Below are 22,444 nucleotides of genomic sequence, written 5' to 3'. Positions count from 1 at the left end.
TTCAGCTTTTCCACATTCAGTATGATACTAGCTTCCAGGCTGTCATTTATGGCTTTTATTGTTTTGAGGTATGTTCCTTCTATATCCAGTTTTTTTGAGAGTTTTTATCATGACACAATGTTGAATTTTATCAAATGCTTTTTCACCATCAATTGAAATGATCATGTGTTTTTTTTTATCTTTTGTCTTTGAGATGAAGTCTCACTGTGTCACCCAGGCTGGAGTGCAGTGGCACGATCTTGGCTCACCGCAACCTCCACCTCCTGGGTTCAAGTGATTCTTGCCTCAGCCTCCTGAGTAACTGGGATTACAGGCATGCACCACCATGCCTGGCTAATGTTTCTATTTTTAGTAGAGACAGGGTTTTGCCATGTTGGCCAGGCTGGTCTCGAACTCCTGACCTCAGGTGATCTGCCCACTTCAGCCTCCCAAAGTGCTGAGATTACAGGCATGAGCCATCACACCTGGCCAGGTTTTGTCTTTCATTCTGTTGATATGATGTATCTCATGATGTATCCCAATGATTGATTTGCATATGTTAAACCACCCTTGCATCCCTAGGATAAATTCCACTTGGTCATGATGAATGATCTTTTTGATTTGGTGCTAATATTTTATTGAGGATTTTTGGTATCAGTGTTCATCAGGAATATTGGCCTGTCGTTTCCCTTTTTTGATGTGTCTTTGTCTGGCTTTAGTATCAGGGTAATACTGGCCTTGTAGAATGAGTTTGGAAGTATTCCCTTCTCTATTCTTCAGAATAGTTTGAGCAGGATTGGTGTTAGCTCTTATTTAAATGTTTGGTAGAATTCAACAGTGAAGCTGGGAGATGTCTTTTCTGGTAGACTTTTTAATAAGGCTTCAATCTCATTACTTGTTACTGATCTGTTCAGGTTTTGGATTTATTCGTGGTTCTGTCTTAGTAGGTTGTATGTGTCTATGAATTTGTCTATTCTAGATTTTTGAATTTATTAGCATATAGTTGCTCATAGTAGCCATTAATAATCCTTTGAATTTCTGCAGTATCTGTTGTAATGTCTACTTTTTCATCTCTGATTTTATTTATTTGGGTTTCTTTTTTTCTGAGTTAATCTGGCTAATGTTTTTTTTTTTTTTTTTTTTTTTTTTTTTTTTTTTTTTTTATTTTTTTATTTTTTTTTTTTTTCTTTTATTACTATTATTATTATACTTTAGGTTTTATGGTACATGTGCACAATGTGCAGGTAAGTTACATATGTATACATGTGCCATGCTGGTGCGCTGCACCCACCAACTCGTCATCTAGCATTAGGTATATCTCCCAGTGCTATCCCTCCCCCCTCCCCCCACCCCACAACAGTCCCCAGAGTGTGATGTTCCCCTTCCTGTGTCCATGTGTTCTCATTGTTCAATTCCCACCTATGAGTGAGAATATGTGGTGTTTGGTTTTTTGTTCTTGCGATAGTTTACTGAGAATGATGATTTCCAATTTCATCCATGTCCCTACAAAGGACGTGAACTCATCATTTTTTATGGCTGCATAGTATTCCATGGTGTATATGTGCCACATTTTCTTAATCCAGTCTATCATTGTTGGACATTTGGGTTGGTTCCAAGTCTTTGCTATTGTGAATAATGCCGCAATAAACATACGTGTGCATGTGTCTTTATAGCAGCATGATTTATAGTCCTTTGGGTATATACCCAGTAATGGGATGGCTGGGTCGAATGGAATTTCTAGTTCTAGATCCCTGAGGAATCGCCACACTGACTTCCACAAGGGTTGAACTAGTTTACAGTCCCACCAACAGTGTAAAAGTGTTCCTATTTCTCCACATCCTCTCCAGCACCTGTTGTTTCCTGACTTTTTAATGATTGCCATTCTAACTGGTGTGAGATGGTATCTCATTGTGGTTTTGATTTGCATTTCTCTGATGGCCAGTGATGGTGAGCATTTTTTCATGTGTTTTTTGGCTGCATAAATGTCTTCTTTTGAGAAGTGTCTGTTCATGTCCTTCGCCCACTTTTTGATGGGGTTGTTTGTTTTTTTCTTGTAAATTTGTTGGAGTTCATTGTAGATTCTGGATATTAGCCCTTTGTCAGATGAGTAGGTTGCGAAAATTTTCTCCCATTTTGTAGGTTGCCTGTTCACTCTGATGGTAGTTTCTTTTGCTGTGCAGAAGCTCTTTAGTTTAATTAGATCCCATTTGTCAATTTTGGCTTTTGTTGCCATTGCTTTTGGTGTTTTAGACATGAAGTCCTTGCCCATGCCTATGTCCTGAATGGTAATGCCTAGGTTTTCTTCTAGGGTTTTTATGGTTTTAGGTCTAACATTTAAGTCTTTAATCCATCTTGAATTGATTTTTGTATAAGGTGTAAGGAAGGGATCCAGTTTCAGCTTTCTACATATGGCTAGCCAGTTTTCCCAGCACCATTTATTAAATAGGGAATCCTTTCCCCATTTCTTGTTTTTGTCAGGTTTGTCAAAGATCAGATAGTTGTAGATATGTGGCATTATTTCTGACGGCTCTGTTCTGTTCCATTGATCTATATCTCTGTTTTGGTACCAGTACCATGCTGTTTTGGTTACTGTAGCCTTGTAGTATAGTTTGAAGTCAGGTAGTGTGATGCCTCCAGCTTTGTTCTTTTGGCTTAGGATTGACTTGGCGATGCGGGCTCTTTTTTGGTTCCATATGAACTTTAAAGTAGTTTTTTCCAATTCTGTGAAGAAAGTCATTGGTAGCTTGATGGGGATGGCATTGAATCTGTAAATTACCTTGGGAAGGATGGCCATTTTCACGATATTGATTCTTCCTACCCATGAGCATGGAATGTTCTTCCATTTGTTTGTATCCTCTTTTATTTCCCTGAGCAGTGGTTTGTAGTTCTCCTTGAAGAGGTCTTTCACATCCCTTGTAAGTTGGATTCCTAGGTATTTGATTCTCTTTGAAGCAATTGTGAATGGGAGTTCACTCATGATTTGGCTCTCTGTTTGTCTGTTATTGATGTATAAGAATGCTTGTGATTTTTGCACATTGATTTTGTATCCTGAGACTTTGCTGAAGTTGCTTATCAGCTTAAGGAGATTTTGGGCTGAGACAATGGGGTTTTCTAGATATACTATCATGTCATCTGCAAACAGGGACAATTTGACTTCCTCTTTTCCTAATTGAATACCCTTGATTTCCTTCTCCTGCCTAATTGCCCTGGCCAGAACTTCCAACACTATGTTGAATAGAAGTGGTGAGAGAGGGCATCCCTGTCTTGTGCCAGTTTTCAAAGGGAATGCTTCCAGTTTTTGCCCATTCAGCATGATATTGGCTGTGGGTTTGTCATAAATAGCTCTTATTATTTTGAGATATGTCCCATCAATTCCTAATTTATTGAGAGTTTTTAGCATGAAGGGTTGTTGAATTTTGTCAAAGGCCTTTTCTGCATCTATTGAGATAATCATGTGGTTTTTGTCTTTCGTTCTGTTTATATGCTGGATTACATTTATTGATTTGCGTATATTGAACCAGCCTTGCATCCCAGGGATGAAGCCCACTTGATCATGGTGGATAACCTTTTTGATGTGCTGCTGGATTCTGTTTGCCAGTATTTTATTGAGGATTTTTGCATCAATGTTCATCAAGGATATTGGTCTAAAATTCTCTTTTTTGGTTGTGTCTCTGCCAGGCTTTGGTATCAGGATGATGCTGGCCTCATAAAATGAATTAGGGAGGATTCCCTCTTTTTCTATTGATTGGAATAGTTTCAGAAGGAATGGTACCAGCTCCTCCTTATACCTCTGGTAGAATTCGGCTGTGAATCCATCTGGTCCTGGACTTTTTTTGGTTGGTAAGCTATTGATTATTGCCACAATTTCAGCTCCTGTTATTGGTCTATTCAGAGATTCAACTTCTTCCTGGTTTAGTCTTGGGAGGGTGTATGTGTTGAGGAATTTATCCATTTCTTCTAGATTTTCTAGTTTATTTGCATAGAGGTGTTTGTAATATTCTCTGATGGTAGTTTGTATTTCTGTGGGATCGGTGGTGATATCCCCTTTATCATTTTTTATTGCATCTATTTGATTCTTCTCTCTTTTTTTCTTTATTAATCTTGCTAGCGGTCTATCAATTTTGTTGATCCTTTCAAAAAACCAGCTCCTGGATTCATTTATTTTTTGAAGGGTTTTTTGTGTCTCTATTTCCTTCAGTTCTGCTCTGATTTTAGTTATTTCTTGCCTTCTGCTAGCTTTTGAATGTGTTTGCTCTTGCTTTTCTAGTTCTTTTAATTGTGATGTTAGGGTGTCAATTTTGGATCTTTCCTGCTTTCTCTTGTGGGCATTTAGTGCTATAAATTTCCCTCTACACACTGCTTTGAATGCATCCCAGAGATTCTGGTATGTTGTGTCTTGGTTCTCGTTGGTTTCAAAGAACATCTTTATTTCTGCCTTCATTTCGTTATGTACCCAGTAGTCATTCAGGAGCAGGTTGTTCAGTTTCCACGTAGTTGAGCGGTTTTGAGTGAGATTCTTAATCCTGAGTTCTAGCTTGATTGCACTGTGATCTGAGAGACAGTTTGTTACAATTTCTGTTCTTTTACATTTATTGAGGAGAGCTTTACTTCCAAGTATATGGTCAATTTTGGAATAGGTGTGGTGTGGTGCTGAAAAAAATGTATATTCTGTTGATTTGGGGTGGAGAGTTCTGTAGATGTCTATTAGGTCCGCTTGGTGCAGAGCTGAGTTCAATTCCTGGGTATCCTTGTTGACTTTCTGTCTCGTTGATCTGTCTAATGTTGATAGTGGGGTGTTAAAGTCTCCCATTATTAATGTGTGGGAGTCTAAGTCTCTTTGTAGGTCACTCAGGACTTGCTTTATGAATCTGGGTGCTCCTGTATTGGGTGCATATATATTTAGGATAGTTAGCTCTTCTTGTTGAATTAATCCCTTTACCATTATGTAATGGCCTTCTTTGTCTCTTTTGATCTTTGTTGGTTTAAAGTCTGTTTTATCAGAGACTAGGATTGCAACCCCTGCCTTTTTTTGTTTTCCATTTGCTTGGTAGATCTTCCTCCATCCTTTTATTTTGAGCCTATGTGTGTCTCTGCACGTGAGATGGGTTTCCTGAATACAGCACACTGATGGGTCTTGAGTCTTTATCCAGTTTGCCAGTCTGTGTCTTTTAATTGGAGCATTTAGTCCATTTACATTTAAAGTTAATATTGTTATGTGTGAATTTGATCCTGTCATTATGATGTTAGCTGGATATTTTGCTCGTTAGTTGATGCAGTCTCTTCCTAGTCTCGATGTTCTTTACATTTCGGTATGATTTTGCAGTGGCTGGTACCGGTTGTGCCTTTCCATGTTTAGCGCTTCCTTCAGGAGCTCTTTTAGGGCAGGCCTGGTGGTGACAAAATCTGTCAGCATTTGCTTGTCTGTAAAGGATTTTATTTCTCCTTCACTTATGAAGCTTAGTTTGGCAGGATATGAAATTCTGGGTTGAAAATTCTTTTCTTTAAGAATGTTGAATATTGGCCCCCACTCTCTTCTGGCTTGTAGGGTTTCTGCCGAGAGATCCGCTGTTAGTCTGATGGGCTTCCCTTTGATGGTAACCCGACCTTTCTCTCTGGCTGCCCTTAACATTTTTTCCTTCATTTCAACTTTGGTGAATCTGACAATTATGTGTCTTGGAGTTGCTCTTCTCGAGGAGTATCTTTGTGGCGTTCTCTGTATTTCCTGAATCTGAATGTTGGCCTGCCTTGCTAGATTGGGGAAGTTCTCCTGGATAATATCCTGCAGAGTGTTTTCCAACTTGTTTCCATTCTCCCCGTCACTTTCAGGTACACCAATCAGACGTAGATTTGGTCTTTTCACATAGTCCCACATTTCTTGGAGGCTTTGCTCGTTTCTTTTTATTCTTTTTTCTCTAAACTTCCCTTCTCGCTTCATTTCATTCATTTCATCTTCCAGGGCTGATACCCTTTCTTCCATTTGATCGCATCGGCTCCTGAGGCTTCTGCATTCTTCACGTAGTTCTCGAGCCTTGGTTTTCAGCTCCATCAGCTCCTTTAAGCACTTCTCTGTATTGGTTATTCTAGTTATACATTCTTCTAAATTTTTTTCAAAGTTTTCAACTTCTTTGCCTTTGGTTTGAATATCCTCCCGTAGCTCGGAGTAATTTGATCGTCTGTCTGGCTAATGTTTTGTCTACTTAGTTTATCTTTCAAAAAACCCACTTTCTTTTCATTGTTCTTTTGTATTGTGTATTTCAATTTCATTGATTTCTGCTCTGATCTTTATTATTTGTTTTCTTCTAATTTTGCATTTTGTTTGCTCTTGCTTTTCTAGTTCTTTAGGATACATTGTTAGGTTGTTTATTTGTTAGGTGCTTTTTTGATGTCGATTCTTACAGCATAAAATTTGCTTTTAGTACTACTTTCACTGTAGCCTATAGGTTTTGGTATGGTGTGTTTCCATTATCATTTGCTTCTGGGAATTTTTCAGTTTTCTTCTTAATTTCTTCATTGACCTACTGGTTATTCAGGAGCATATTGTTTAATTTCCATGTGATGTGTCATTTCCAAAATTTTTCGTGTTACTTATTTCTAGTTTTATTCCACTGTGGTCAGAGAAGATGCTTGATATAATTTTAGTTTTTTAAATTGTTTACACTTCTTTTATGGTGAACATACGGCCTATCCTTGAGAATGAGCTACATGCTGAGGACAGGAATGTGTATTTCGCAGCCATTGGATGAAATATGGTGTAAATGTCTATTAGGTACATTTGTTCTGTAGTGCAGATGAGTCTGTTGTTTCTTTGTTGATTTTTGGTCTGGATTACCTATCCAATGCTGAAGGTGGGGTGTTGAAGCCTCCAGCTGTTATTGTATTGGGGCCTATCTCTCTTTAGCTATAATAATATTTTCTTTATATATCTTGATGCTCCAGTGTTGGGTGCATATATATTTATATTTGTTATATTCTTTTGCTGAATTGACCTCTTTATCATTATATAATGATATTCTTTATTTCTTTTTATAGTTGTTGTCTTGAAATCTATTTTGTCTGATGGAGGTACAGTTACTCCTGCTCCTTTTTGGTTTTCATTTGCATGGAATATTTTTTTCACCCTTTTATTTTCGATCTGTCTGTATTTTTATAGGTTAGGTTTTTTTTTTTTTTTTTTGACGCATGGTCTCGCTCTGTCACCCAGACTGGAGTGCAGTGGCACGATCATGGCTCACTTCAGCCTCCACCTTGTAGGCTCAAGCAATCCTCCCACCTCAGCCTCTTGAGTAGCTGAGACTACGGGCATATAGCACTACATATGGCTAATTTTTTGCTTTTTAATTTTTTGTAGAGATGAGGTCTTGCTATGTTGCCTAGACTGGTCTCAAACTCCTGGGCTCAAGTGACCCTCCTGCCTCTGCCTTCCAAAGTGCTGGGGTTATAGGTATGCACCACCATGCCTGGTCCCCTAAAGTTTCTTGTAGGCAACAGATCATTGAGTCTTGCTTTTTAAAAATATATATACGGGGAGAGTTTGTTCCATTTACCTTCCACATTATTAGTGAGTGTTTGTTTCATTTACCTGTAGCATTATTATTGATAAGTAAGGACTTACTCCTGCCATTTATTATTTGCTTCCTGGTTGTTTTGTGGTCTTCTCTTTCATGTTTTCTTCCTTCTGTTTTTCTTTTAGTAAAGGAGATTTTCTCTGGTAGTATGATTTAATTTCTTATTTATTTATTTTTGTATCCATTGTATGTGTCTTTATTTGAGGTTACCATGAGGCTTGCATGTACTGTTTTATCACTCATTATTTTAAACTGATACATCTTAACACTGATTGCATATACAGTTTAAGAAACACTCAAAGAGAAAACTAATATAAACTCTCATCTTCATCGTGTTTTGTAACATTTTGTTCTTTTTATTTATCTTATTCTACTATATTATGTCTTGAAAGTTGTTACAGTTATTTTGATAGCTTTACCTTTTATTGCTTTTACTCAAGATACGAGTAGTTTACACTACAATTACACTTTTATAATACTCTGTATTTGTCTATATACTTACTGTTGCCAGTGAGCTTTGTTCCTTTGTATGACTTCTTATTGCTTATTAATGTTGTGTTTTATTTTCTTTCAAATTGAAGAATTTTTTTAGTGTTCTTTGTAGGACAGATTTGGTATTGATGTAATCCCTCAGCTTTTGTTTGTCTGGGAAAGTCTTTGTTTGAAGGATATTTTTGATGGATATACTATTCTATGTTAAAAGTTTTTTTTTTCCCTTCAGCACTTTAAATATGTCATGACACTCTCTCCTGGACTGTAAAGTTTCCACTGTGCAGTCTGCTGCCAGATGTGTTAGAGGTCCATTGTATGTTATTTGTGTGTTTTTTTTTTTTTCTGCTTTCAGTATCCTTTCTTTATCCTTGGACTTTGGGATTTTGATTATTAAATACCTTGAGGTAGTTTTCTTTGGGTTACATCTACTTCATGGTCTATAACCTTTTTGTTCTTGGATATTGGTATCTTTCCCTAGGTTTGGGATGTTCTCTGATATTATCCCTTTGAATATATTTTCTGACCTCTCTCTACCTCCTTTAAGGCAAGTAATTCTTAGATTTGCCTTTTTCACTTTATTTTCTCAATCTTGTGTGTGTGCTTCATTCTTTTTACTAATTTTTCTTTTGTCTCCTCTAACTGTGTATTTTCAGACAACCTGTCTTCAATCTAACTAGTTCTTCTGCTTGATCATTTCTGCTTTTAAGAGACTGATGCATTCTTTAATATGTCAGTTACATTTTTCAGTTCCAGAATTTCTACTTTATTCTTTTTAATAACTTCAATTTCTTTTAAAAATAAATCTGTAGTATTCTTAATTCCTTATCTGTGTTATCTTTTTTTTTGAATTTTTCTTTTTATTATTATTATTATACTTTAGGTTTTATGGTACATGTGCGCAATGTGCAGGTAAGTTACATATGTATACATGTGCCATGCTGGTGTGCTGCACCCACTAACTCGTCATCTAGCATTAGGTATATCTCCCAATGCTATCCCTCCCCCCTCCCCCCACCCCACAACAGTCCCCGAAGTGTGATGTTCCCCTTCCTGTGCCCATGTGTTCTCATTGTTCAATTCCCACCTATGAGTGAGAATATGCGGTGTTTGGTTTTTTGTTCTTGCGATAGTTTACTGAGAATGATGATTTCCAATTTCATCCATGTCCCTACAAAGGACCTGAACTCATCATTTTTTATGGCTGCATAGTATTCCATGGTGTATATGTGCCACATTTTCTTAATCCAGTCTATCATTGTTGGACATTTGGGTTGGTTCCAAGTCTTTGCTATTGTGAATAATGCCACAATAAACATACGTGTGCATGTGTCTTTATAGCAGCATGATTTATAGCCCTTTGGGTATATACCCAGTAATGGGATGGCTGGGTCAAATGGTATTTCTAGTTCTAGATCCCTGAGGAATCGCCACACTGACTTCCACAAGGGTTGAACTAGTTTATAGTCCCACCAACAGTGTAAAAGTGTTCCTATTTCTCCACATCCTCTCCAGCACCTGTTGTTTCCTGACTTTTTAATGATCACCATTCTAACTGGTGTGAGATGGTATGTATCTCATTGTGGTTTTGATTTGCATTTCTCTGATGGCCAGTGATGATGAGCACTTTTTCATGTGTTTTTTGGCTGCATAAATGTCTTCTTTTGAGAAGTGTCTGTTCATATCCTTTGCCTACTTTTTGATGGGGTTGTTTGTTTTTTTCTTGTAAATTTGTTTGAGTTCATTGTAGATTCTGGATATTAGCCCTTTGTCAGATGAGTAGGTTGTGAAAATTTTCTCCCATTTTGTAGGTTGCCTGTTCACTCTGATGGTAGTTTCTTTTGCTGTGCAGAAGCTCTTCAGTTTAATTAGATCCCATTTGTTAATTTTGGCTTTTGTTGCCATTGCTTTCTTTTGTTGTTTTAGACATGAAGTCCTTGCCCATGCCTATGTCCTGAATGGTATTGCCTAGGTTTTCTTCTAGGGTTTTTATGGTTTTAGGTCTAACATGTAAGTCTTTAATCCATCTTGAATTAATTTTTGTATAAGGTGTAAGGAAGGGATCCAGTTTCAGCTTTCTACATATGGCTAGCCAGTTTTCCCAGCACCATTTATTAAATAGGGAATCCTTTCCCCATTTCTTGTTTTTGTCAGGTTTGTCAAAGATCAGATAGTTGTAGATATGCGGCATTATTTCTGAGGACTCTGTTCTGTTCCATTGATCTATATCTCTGTTTTGGTACCAGTACCATGCTGTTTTGGTTACTGTAGCCTTGTAGTATAGTTTGAAGTCAGGTAGCGTGATGCTTCCAGCTTTGTTCTTTCGGCTTAGGATTGACTTGGTGATGCGGGCTCTTTTTTGGTTCCATATGAACTTTAAAGTAGTTTTTTCCAATTCTGTGAAGAAAGTCATTGGTAGCTTGATGGGGATGGCATTGAATCTATAAATTACCCTGGGCAGTATGGCCATTTTCACGATATTGATTCTTCCTACCCATGAGCATGGAATGTTCTTCCCTTTGTTTGTATCCTCTTTTATTTCATTGAGCAGTGGTTTGTAGTTCTCCTTGAAGAGGTCCTTCACATCCCTTGTAAGTTGGATTCCTAGGTATTTTATTCTCTTTAAAGCAATTGTGAATGGGAGTTCACTCATGATTTGGCTCTCTGTTTGTCTGTTATTGGTGTATAGGAATGCTTGTGATTTTTGTACATTGATTTTGTATCCTGAGACTTTGCTGAAATTGCTCATCAGCTTAAGGAGATTTTGGGCTGAGACAGTGGGGTTTTCTAGATATACTATCATGTCATCTGCAAACAGGGACAGTTTGACTTCCTCTTTTCCTCATTGAATACCCTTTATTTCCTTCTCCTGCCTGATTGCCCTGGCCAGAACTTCCAACACTATGTTGAATAGGAGTGGTGAGAGAGGGCATCCCTGTCTTGTGCCAGTTTTCAAAGGGAATGCTTCCAGTTTTTGCCCATTCAGTATGATATTGGCTGTGGGTTTGTCATAGATAGCTCTTATTATTTTGAGATACGTCCCATCAATACCTAATTTATTGAGAGTTTTTAGCATGAAGGGTTGTTGAATTTTGTCAAAGGCCTTTTCTGCATCTATTGAGATAATCTTGTGGTTTTTGTCTTTGGTTCTGTTTATATGCTGAATTACATTTATTGATTTGCATATGTTGAACCAGCCTTGCATCCCAGGGATGAAGCCCACTTGATCATGGTGGATAAGCTTTTTGATGTGCTGCTAGATTCGGTTTGCCAGTATTTTATTGAGGATTTTTGCATCAATGTTCATCAAGGATGTTGGTCTAAAATTCTCTTTTTTGGTTGTGTCTCTGCCAGGCTTTGGTATCAGGATGATGCTGGCCTCATAAAATGAGTTAGGGAGGATTCCCTCTTTTTCAGAAGGAATGGTACCAGCTCCTCCTTGTACCTCTGGTAGAATTCGGCTGTGAATCCATCTGGTCCTGGACTCTTTTTGGTCGGTAAGCTGTTAATTATTGCCACAATTTCAGAGCCTGTTATTGGTCTATTCAGAGATTCAACTTCTTCCTGGTTTAGTCTTGGGAGGGTGTATGTGTTGAGGAATTTATCCATTTCTTCTAGATTTTCTAGTTTATTTGCGTAGAGGTGTTTGTAGTATTCTCTGATGGTAGTTTGTATTTCTATGGGATCGGTAGTGATATCCCCTTTATCATTTTTTATTGCATCTATTTGATTCTTCTCTCTTTTCTTCTTTATTAATCTTGCTAGTGGTCTATCAATTTTGTTGATCTTTTCAAAAAACCAGCTCCTGGATTCATTAATTTTTTGAAGGGTTTTTGTGTCTCTATTTCCTTCAGTTCTCCTCTGATTTTAGTTATTTCTTGCCTTCTGCTAGCTTTTGCATGTGTTTGCTCTTGCTTTTCTAGTTCTTTCAATTGTGATGTTAGGGTGTCAATTTTGGATCTTTCCTGCTTTCTCTTGTGGGCATTTAGTGCTATAAATTTCCCTCTACACACTGCTGTGAATGTGTCCCAGAGATTCTGGTATGTTGTGTCTTTGTTCTCGTTGGTTTCAAAGAACATCTTTATTTCTGCCTTCATTTCATTATGTACCCAGTAGTCATTCAGGAGCAGGTTGTTCAGTTTCCATGTAGTTCAGCGGTTTTGAGTGAGTTTCTTAATCCTGAGTTCTAATTTGTTTGCACTGTGGTCTGAGAGACAGTTTGTTATAATTTCTTTTCTTTTACATTTGCTGAGGAGTGCTTTACTTCCAACTATGTGGGCAATTTTGGAATAGGTGTGGTGTGGTGCTGAAAAAAATGTGTGTTCTGTTGATTTGGTGTGGAGAGTTCTGTAGATGTCTATTAGGTCTGTTCGGTGCAGAGCTGAGTTCAATTCCTGGGTATCCTTGTTTACTTTCTGTCTTGTTGATCTGTCTAATGTTGACAGTGGGGTGTTAAAGTCTGTCATTATTATTGTGTGGGAGTCTAAGTCTCTTTGTAGGTCACTCAGGACTTGCTTTAAGAATCTGGGTGCTCGTGTATTGGGTGCATATATATTTAGGACAGTTAGCTCTTCTTGTTGAATTGATCCCTTTACCATTATGTAATGGCCTTCTTTGTCTCTTTTGATCTTTGTTGGTTTAAAGTCTGTTTTATCAGAGACTAGGATTGCAACCCCTGCCTTTTTTTGTTTTCCATTTGTTTGGTAGATCTTCCTCCATCCCTTTATTTTGAGCCTATGTGTGTCTCTGCATGTGAGATGGGTTTCCTGAATACAGCACACTGATGGGTCTTGACTCTTTATCCAATTTGCCAGTCTGTGTCTTTTAATTGGAGCATTTAGCCCATTTACATTTAAAGTTAATATTGTTATGTGTGAATTTGGTCCTGTCATTATGATGTTAGCTGTTTATTTTGCTTGTCAGTTGATGCAGTTTCTTCCTAGCCTCGATGGTCTTTACATTTTGGCATGTTTTTGCAGTGGCTGGTACTGGTTGTTCCTTTCCATGTTTAGTGCTTCCTTCAGGAGCTCTTTTAGGGCAGGCCTGGTGGTGACAAAATCTCTCAGCATTTGCTTGTCTGTAAAGGATTTTATTTCTCCTTCACTTATGAAGCTTAGTTTGGCTGGATATGAAATTCTGGGTTGAAAATTATTTTCTTTAAGAATGTTGAATATTGGCCCCCACACTCTTCTGGCTTGCAGAGTTTCTGCCGAGAGATCACACTGTTAGTCTGATGGGCTTCCCTTTGTGGGTAACCCGACCTTTTTCTCTGGCTGCCCTTAACATTTTTTCCTTCGTTTCAACTGTGATGAATCTGACAATTATGTGTCTTGGAGTTGCTCTTCTTGAGGAGTATCTTTGTGGCGTTCTCAGTATTTCCTGAATCTGAATGTTGGCCTGCCTTGCTAGATTGGGGAAGTTCTCCTGGATAATATCCTGCAGAGTGTTTTCCATCTTGGTTCCATTCTCCCCGTCACTTTCAAGTATACCAATCAGACATAGATTTGGTGTTTTCACATAGTCCCATATTTCTTGGAGGCTTTGTTTGTTTCTTTTTATTCTTTTTTCTCTAAACTTCCCTTCTCACTTCATTTCATTCATTTCATCTTCCATCACTGATACCCTTTCTTCCAGTTGATTGCATTGGCTCCTGAGGCTTCTGCATTCTTCAAGTAGTCTCGAGCCTTGGCTTGCAGCTCCATCAGCTCCTTTAAGGACTTCTCTGCATTGGTTATTCTAGTTATCCATTCGTCTAATTTTTTTCCAATGTTTTTAACTTATTTGCCATTGGTTTGAATTTCCTCCTGTAGCTCAGAGTAGTTTGATTGTCTGAAGCTTTCTTCCCTCAACTTGTCAAAGTCATTCTCTGTCCAGCTTTGTTCCATTGCTGGTGAGGGGCTGCGTTGCTTTGGAGGAGGAGAGGTGCTCTGCTTTTTAGAGTTTCCAGTTTTTCTGCTCTGTTTTTTCCCAATCTTTGTGGTTTTATCTACTTTTGGTCTTTGATGGTGGTGACGTACAGATGGGTTTTTAGTGTGGCTGTCCCTTCTGTTTATTAGTATTCTTTCTAACAGACAGGACCCTCAGCTGCAGGTCTGTTGGAGTTTGCTAGAGGTCCACTCCAGACCCTGTTTGCCTGGATATCAGCAGCAGTGGCTGTAGAACAGTGGATATTGGTGACCTGCAAATGCTGCTGGCCTGATTGTTCCTCTGGAAGTTTTATCTCAGAGGAGTACCCGGCCGTGTGAGGTGTCCGTGTGCCCCTACTGGGGGGTGCCTCCCAGTTAGGCTGCTTGGGGGTCAGGGATCCACTTGAGGAGGCAGTCTGCCCGTTCTCAGATCTCCAGCTGCGTGCTGGGAGAACCACTACTCTCTTCAAAGCTGTCAGACAGGGACATTTAAGTCTGCAGAGGTTACTGCTGTCTTTTTGTTTGTCTGTGCCCTGCCCCCAGAGGTGGAGCCTACAGTGGCAGGCAGGCCTCCTTGAGCTGTGGTGGGCTCCACCCAGTTCGAGCTTCCTGGCTGATTTGTTTACCTAATCAAGCCTGGGCAATGGCAGGCACTCCTCCCCCAGCCTGGCTGCCGCCTTGCAGTTTGATCTCAGACTGCTGTGCTAGCAATCAGCGAGACTCTGTGGGAGTAGGACCCTCTGAGCCAGGTGCGGGTTATAATCTCCTGGTGTGCCGTTTTTTAAGCCCGTCGGAAAAGCGCAGTATTAGGGTGGGAGTGGCCCGATTTTCCAGGTGCCGTCTGTCACCCCTTTCTTTGACTAGGAAAGGGAACTCCCTGACCCCTTGCGCTTCCTGAGGGAGGCAATGCTTCGCCCTGCTTCGGCTTGCGCACGGTGCGTTGCACCCACTGTCCTGCACCCACTCTCTGGCACTCCCTAGTGAGATGAACCCAGTACCTCAGATGGAAATGCAGAAATCACCCGTCTTCTGCGTCGCTCACGCTGGGAGCTGTAGACCGGAGTTGTTCCTGTTTGGCCATCTTGGCTCCACCTTTATCAATTTTTAAATATCTCTTCCAAATCCAACTCTTATTTAAAATTTTTTTCTATTGTTTTGTTATTTAATTAATCACTACTCTAATCCTTCTTATTTCCTTTCTTCTGCTATCTTTCGGTTCAATTTGTTCTTCTTCTAATTGTTTCCAACGTGTAAATTTAGGTTGTTGAGATTTTTCTTCTTTTTTAATGTACTACACACTTAAAGCTATAAACTTGCCTCTTACCATTCCTTTTTCTGCATCCCATAAGTTTTGGGTTTGGTATATTTTCTCATTTTTATTTGTCTCAAGGTATTTTCTAATTTCTTTCTTTCATGATCTCATCTTTGGTCAATTGGTTGTTTAAGAATGTTTTGTGTAATTTCCACGTGGATGAAAAATTTCCAGTTTTCCTTCTGTAATTGATTTCTGGTTTTATTACATTGTGATCAGAAAAAATACGTCATATAATTTTAGTATTTTAAAATTTGTTGAGCCTTGTTTTATGGTCTGTCATGGAGAATGTTTTGTGTGCCGTTAAGATGAATGTATATTCTGTTGTTGAGTGGAATATTCCGTATTATTCTTTTAGTTCCATTTGTTCTATAGTGTTGTTCTACTCTATTTCATTATTTTGGTTCTAGACCACCACAATAAAGGGAATATTGTATTAACGTGAGTCACACAAGTGTTTTTGTTTTTGACTTCATGTAATTATATTGTTCATTGGTTGTAAGGTTTATTTCTGGTTATTTTCTGTTTTTTGTTGGTATTATAAATGTTTAGTTATATAGAAAATCATCTGAGTTTTGCACAGTTGTCTTATAATCTTGCTCAACTCTAGCTCTAAGTGCTTACACTTTGTTTTTGTTTTTTGGTGGAAGATCATATTGGCTGCTAATAAGAATGGTTTACTCTTTCTGTTAATATTTGTATATTTAATGTCTTTTCTTTTTTCTCTTCTCTTAGTATATTACCTAAAATCCCCAGGACAATTTTAATATAAAACAAGTTTGTTCTTGATTTTTTAATGAACATTTCACCATTAATTATCATTTTTGCTGATTTTTGGCATTCATATTACCAAAGTAAGAAAATTCTTCTGTATTCCTATTTTGTTTTTTTTTTGTTTTTAAATCGTAAGGTGTTGGATTGTTTTGGGTGATTTTTCTGACTCTATTGGCATCTTCATATTTTTTTCCTTTAATCTCTTAATGTGGTAAATTATATTAATAGATTTTCTAATGTTAAGCCATCCTTGTATTTCTGGAACCAAATAATCTCAGTAAATTACCCAAATCTTTCTTTAATACTAGTATAGCTTATTTTGGATTTTTGCATCTATATGCCTAAGTGATATTGCCCTGAAATGTTCCTTTTTATGTCCTTCCCTTTCTAACTTGGATAACAGGTCATTTCATAAAATGAGTTGAGAACATCCTTTTTAAATTCTGTGTAACGTTTCTCACAAGATGGGGGTTATTCATTTATTGAAATGTTTATAGACTTTTCCTTTAAACCTTTAGGACCAGATAAGGTGTTTTTGTGAGTCAGCTTTATATAATTGATTAAATGTGTTGATATTTGTAACATTTTAAATTATCCTTTTGAAATTTTCTATTTTTTCTTTTTTTGAATTTTAAAATTTAGAATGTGTAATATAGTCGCATGGCTCAAAACTGAACAATATATAGTGGGAAACAATGAAAAGTTTTACCTTAATTTTATATTAATATCAAGGGCATTTCCTTCAGAGAGGAGTTCTATTTTTTCTTTTTTTGTTTTTTTTTTTGAGACAGTCTTGCTCTGTCGCCCAGGCTGGAGTGCAGTGGCGCAATCTCGGCTCACTGCAAGCTCCGCCTCCCGGGTTCACACCATTCTCCTGCCTCAGCCTCCCGAGTAGCTGGGACTACAGGCACCTGCCACCACGCCCAGCTAATTTTTTGTATTTTTAGTAGAGACCGGGTTTCACCGTGTTAGCCAGGATGGTCTTGTTCACTGACCTTCCAAAAATGGAAAGCCAGGCTGGAATTCTGTGTGAGGGCTAGCTTTAGGACCACCTGTACTGAGGGGTGCATTTTCGTACTGCGTTTTCTTTCTTTCTTTGCTTAGTATTACAAATGAAGTTCTGTTACTTATTCTTGATTCCATTCTAGTAATTTAGGTTTTTCATGAAAAATTGTTCTAGATTTTTATACTTACTGGAAAACTTGTTCTAGTATTTTCTAATGATTAAAATACATATATTATATCCACCAGAAGCTGACATTTGGATTTCTGTTTTCAGCCTATCTTTCTGGTAGTCTGCTTTATCATGATGAATGGACCTACCATTCACCTCTTTGCTCGCAGGCCATATCCCTACGAGAGATCTTTAATTCCTGTTTTTATCTTTCAACTCCACAGACACTTATCAACAGGTCCTGTCATTTTTTTTTCTTTTTTTTATTATTATTATAATACTTTAAGTTTTAGGGTACATGTGCACAATGTGCAGGTTAGTTACATATGTATACATGTGCCATGCTGGTGTGCTGCACCCATTAACTCGCCATTTAGCATTAGGTATATCTCCTAATGCTATCCCTCCCCCCTCCCCCCACCCTACAACAGTCCCCAGAGTGTGATGTTCCCCTTCCTGTGTCCGTGTGTTCTCATTGTTCAATTCCCATCTATGAGTGAGAACATGTGGTGTTTGGTTTTTTGTCCTTGTAATAGTTTACTGAGAATGATGATTTCCAATTTCATCCATGTCCCTACAAAGGACATGAACTCATCATTTTTTATGGCTTCATAGTATTCCATGGTGTATATGTGCCACATTTTCTTAATCCAGTCTATCAGGTCCTGTCATTTTTACCTTCAGAATATATTTTAAATTTGACTCTTCACCACCTCTGTTATTACTTATCAAGCCACCTTCAGCTTTGGCTGGATTATTTCAATAATTTTTGATTTGGTTCCTCTGTGTCTACTCTTCACGTAAAATAGTTTTTTCACATTAGCTGCCTGGTTCTTCCATTTTTGCTTCATAATATTTGTCTATTTTAGTATATTCTGTATATAGTTCTTTTGAATTGGTTCCCATATTTGCATTTCGCTAGGATAGTGTCCACTCCCCCCCCTTCCTTTCTTCCTTCCTTCCTTCCTCTTTCTTTTCTGTCCTTTCTTTCTTTCCTTTCTTTCCCTCTCTCCCTCCCTTCCTTCCTTCCTTTCTTTCCTTTGGTGCGATCTCAGCTCACTGCAACCTCCGCCTCCCGGGTTCAAGCGATTGTCTTGCCTCAGCCTCCGGAGTAGCTGGGACTACAGGTGCGTGCCACCATGCCCAACTAATTTTTGCACTTTTAGTAGAGACGGGGTTTCACCACATTGGCTAGGATAGTCTCCATCTATTGACCTCGTGATCTGCCCGTCTCAGCCTCCTAAACTGCTGGAATTACAGGCATGAGTCACTGCGCCTGGCCGGATAATGTTTATTTCTGATTGTTCACTTCATTGACTCTGTTTTTGAAGGTTAGATTTTGAAGGGTTTGTCTTGATGGGAATGTTTTACCATCCTCTGTTTCTCCCCTGGTGTTTGTTTATCCCTTTTAAGCTATTTTGAGGTTCCTGGTACTTTTGGGTACCTCAGTCTGGAGCTAGATCTTCTTTCTAGCCTGAGGCATCTTGTCCCTCCCTGATATTTGGCAGAAATCAGATTGAATCTTGAGATGAGCAGCTTACCCAGATCCTATCTGTGGTGTGTTAAAAAATTTCTTCTGTGTCTCCAGACCATAGACATAATCTGTTTTTGGCTTCTTTTTAAGAGTATGAGAGCCCTTCTGTAGTCCCCAGTTTAATTTTCTGAGTTTGGATTCTTTCCCCTGCTAAGCATAACAATGCATTTAGTCCTAACTGTCAGTAGTTGAACATCTGCCACCTCTGTATATGTTGGGCACAAAGATACAGTAAGCTTTTAAAAAGGCTTGCTTTCCCTCCCTCCCTCCTTCTGCCCTTCTTTTCTCCCCTGTTTTCCTCTCCTTCCTCCGTCTAGTTGTCTACCTTTGTTATCTATCATTGTCTTTTTTTTTTTTTTAACAGATAATTAGGAATTTCTAGTGCTTTATCTAAAACTCGGTGTTTATGTTTGGAAATAATGAATGTATGATGTTTCTGTTGGCATACTTTATTTAGATATATATTTAGTTCTTTGCAAAAGTAATTAAAATTAATTTTATAATGTATTCTTTAAAACATCTAATTTTAAAATCCTTTCACAATGAAAAAAGATTTAGAGAATGATCAGGAGGAAAAGATCACCTTTCAAGAACTTTAGGTAAATTTCACTAGTCAAGAGAATTGAACACGATCTGAGTCTCAAACTTTGAAAAAATTTTTTGATGTCTTTGAAGCACTGTCCTTCTTGAAATGTATCTGTGTATGTGCACTTCAAACAGAGAAAATGGAAATAAGTAAATGTCTATAATTTGTTGTGATTAATGTTGAAGTAAAAGTTCATTTTTGTTCAGCTAATGTATTACTTTATTATACAATAATTTAATAACTACATTTTTTATACATATCTTCTAGTTTATTTACTTCAAATTCTTAACTTTTACACCAAGAGGCCATGATATTTTTAAGTTTCTGAAAAAAAAATCTGTGACTGGTATAAAAGTTATTGTTTGTGTTAAAATTATTTTAAGTAAGTGAAAAAATTAAAAGTGTCAGTTTTTCTCTGTCATTTTGTAGAATAATTAAATTTAACAGATGTTTTGTTACATGTAGTATTTATTATGTTTGATTATTGATATAAGCACTCTAATTTTAGGCCTTTGAAGACAATTTAATTGAAGCAAGGAAAGAAGTTGAAGTATCACGGAGTAAATATAATGCTCTATCATTACAGTTGAGTAATAAACAGACTGAACTTATCCAGAAGGATATGGATATTACCCTGGTCAGGCAAGTATATTCAATTTTTAATTTAACATCATAGAAATGTCATTAGTTATTCAGAATGATAGCATTTATACTTACTACTAACACCCTAAAATAATAACTATGTTTTCTATGGTTATATATGTTTGTGCATTGAGAATCTGGAGTTATTTACACTAATTTGAAAAATTGCCTGGAAGAATGAGTGGGTCTACAGGATTGGACGAGCATGGTCAAGGGGTACCCTAGTTTCAGTTTTTAACAAGGACATTGCAATGCTTTCATTCATTGTTTTCTTCTAACATTTCTAGCCATGTGTTATATGGTGCTTATATTGTTACAGTGAACAATAATAACTGAGAAACAAATTTTGACTTTAATTTTATTATATTCTATATAGTTTGTTTTAAAGCAATCTTTCTATATCAACATAATTGATTTTATAATACTATTCATAAAGTTGGATTACTTGAAAAAGTAAGCACGATACACTTGTATTTCTAAGTGTTTTTTAAAGATGTTGAAACTATTAATTTACTTTGTAATTACCTTTTCCAGAAAATATTATGAGAGAGAATAAATTAAGACAGAACTTTTCCTTGGTTCATAGATCAATATCTATCTATCTATCTATCTATCCATCCACACACATGAATGGACATGCATGCATATTTGTATGTATGTGTTTATTTATTTTGGTAGCACCAGAGCATGGGATCGAAGGTGTGCTTCTAGAGGTATATCATAGACTTTGATTGTATAATTTATTTTAATTTAAAACTAAGTGATAAATAAATGATAGATACATCACTGCCATTCTGGTACACATTGGGTGGAGTTCTTTGGTAAAACTTGTCTGGGAATTTTCCTTCATGTTAGTGGGCATTGGTAAGGGGGTCATGTTAGTGCTGTTTATGAGGTAGTTTTTATAGTTCCATTAGGCAAAATACAGTTTTGTAAATTTAAATATGCCATTGTGAATTTAGCTTGGATGAGAAACTATTTACCATTACTGAAGCCAATAAAATTAAAATGAATTAGGACATTAACAGATTCCTTGTATCACATTTTAAAAACCTTCTCATCATAAGGGTGAGGAAAAGTATAAACTTTATAGATGATAGACTGGTTGACATATCAACTCATGTTATAATTATTTTTAAAACAATAATGAAGTCAGAAAAGTAATTCTAAATAGGAATAGAATCTTAGATTTGGATGAAATTTAAAAATTATTATTTATTCTTATCCTCTTCCCAGTAAGATAGCATAGCATTTAGTCTTTCCTTGAAAACTTAGTTTAAAAGTTTGTGATGCTTTTCAAGACTGCTATTTTCGTTTTATATTGTTTAAATTTTTGAACATTGTTTTACATGTACTTAGTTGAAATTTGCCTTTTTATAATTCCCACTCATTTATTGTAGTTTTATTATCTGGAGAATCTCAGAAACCATCTAATCCCTATTCTATAGCATAGCTCAGTGGTCTCAGACGGTTATCAATGACAACATTTTTTCACTAATTGATCAGCTACTCCTATTTCTTACATAAACTTTCCATGTACATATTTCACAGATGTTATCATGTTTTGGGTCACCTTTCTTACTGTTTTCCATATTGTCAATCTTCTTCTTAAAATATAACATCTAGAACTGCATAAAATATTTCAACAAAGACCTTTACATTTTAGAGTATGATGGTGCTAGGCTATTAGAACAAACATGGTGTTCATTCTAGGATACAGTGCAGTGTTAAGGACATGGGATATAACAACTATGTTTTGTTCTACATTTTGCGTGAGTTTGTATATTTAAATTTAGTGTATTGCAAGACCTATAAGTTATTATAAATAAAGCAAGAATATCCTCGCATGCATTTTTTCTTATACAATAGTAAAAGAATAATAGCTAGTGGGCCATGGGTAATTCTAAGAGTTTGATTATAAGGACTCATAGAGGCATATGGCCTATGTGAATTAATGCAGGAACAAAAAACCAAATACTTCATGTTCTCACTTATAAGTGGGGGCTAAACATTGAGCAGCCATCGACATAAACGTAGGAGCAGTAGACACTGTGGACTACTAGACGGTGAAGGGAGTGAGGGTGCATGGGTGGAAAAATCTACCTGTTGGGTACTATATTTATCACCTGGGTAACAGGATCCATACCCCACATGTCAGCATCAAGTAATATTGCCAGGTAATAGTACCACACATGTACCCCATGTATCTAAAATAAAAGTTGAAATTTTTAAAAAAAGGACTCACACAGGAGAAGAATAATAGCACAGAGTTGGTAGTTTGGAGCAGTGGACTTTGTCTTGAATCCTCATTATAGGGTAGTAGTTGAGATGTCTACAGTATGTCTCCTAAGTTATCTTGTATGAGGATTACTGTTGGATATACTGTGTGTCTTTTTCTTTCATCATTATTTCACTGGGAGAGGGTGGTTATGATATACCAGTCCCAGTTTATTGAATCTTTATGTTGTAATCAAGACATATAA

The 22,444-nt window shown here is 37.1% G+C and overlaps 1 protein-coding gene across 5 annotated transcripts in view; it reads left to right on the top strand.

Moving 5' to 3' along the window:
• Positions 1-22,444, top strand: part of CNTLN (centlein) — a 353,870-nt gene that overhangs the window by 104,814 nt on the left and 226,612 nt on the right. For 3 of the 5 annotated variants that reach the window (XM_054501408.2, XM_054501409.2, XM_063650530.1), the window contains exon 6: positions 19,828-19,961. In XM_054501408.2, the coding sequence (XP_054357383.1) occupies positions 19,828-19,961 (134 nt within the window). Of the gene's footprint in view, positions 1-19,827; positions 19,966-22,444 lie in introns of all 5 variants that reach the window. The other 2 variants (XM_063650529.1, XM_063650528.1) reach the window with 1 other exon arrangement.

The sequence above is a fragment of the Pongo pygmaeus genome, chromosome 13 (assembly GCF_028885625.2).
Source record: "Pongo pygmaeus isolate AG05252 chromosome 13, NHGRI_mPonPyg2-v2.0_pri, whole genome shotgun sequence".
In the NCBI taxonomy this organism is placed as follows: domain Eukaryota; kingdom Metazoa; phylum Chordata; class Mammalia; order Primates; family Hominidae; genus Pongo; species Pongo pygmaeus.
This window is presented reverse-complemented; position numbering and strand designations above follow the sequence as displayed.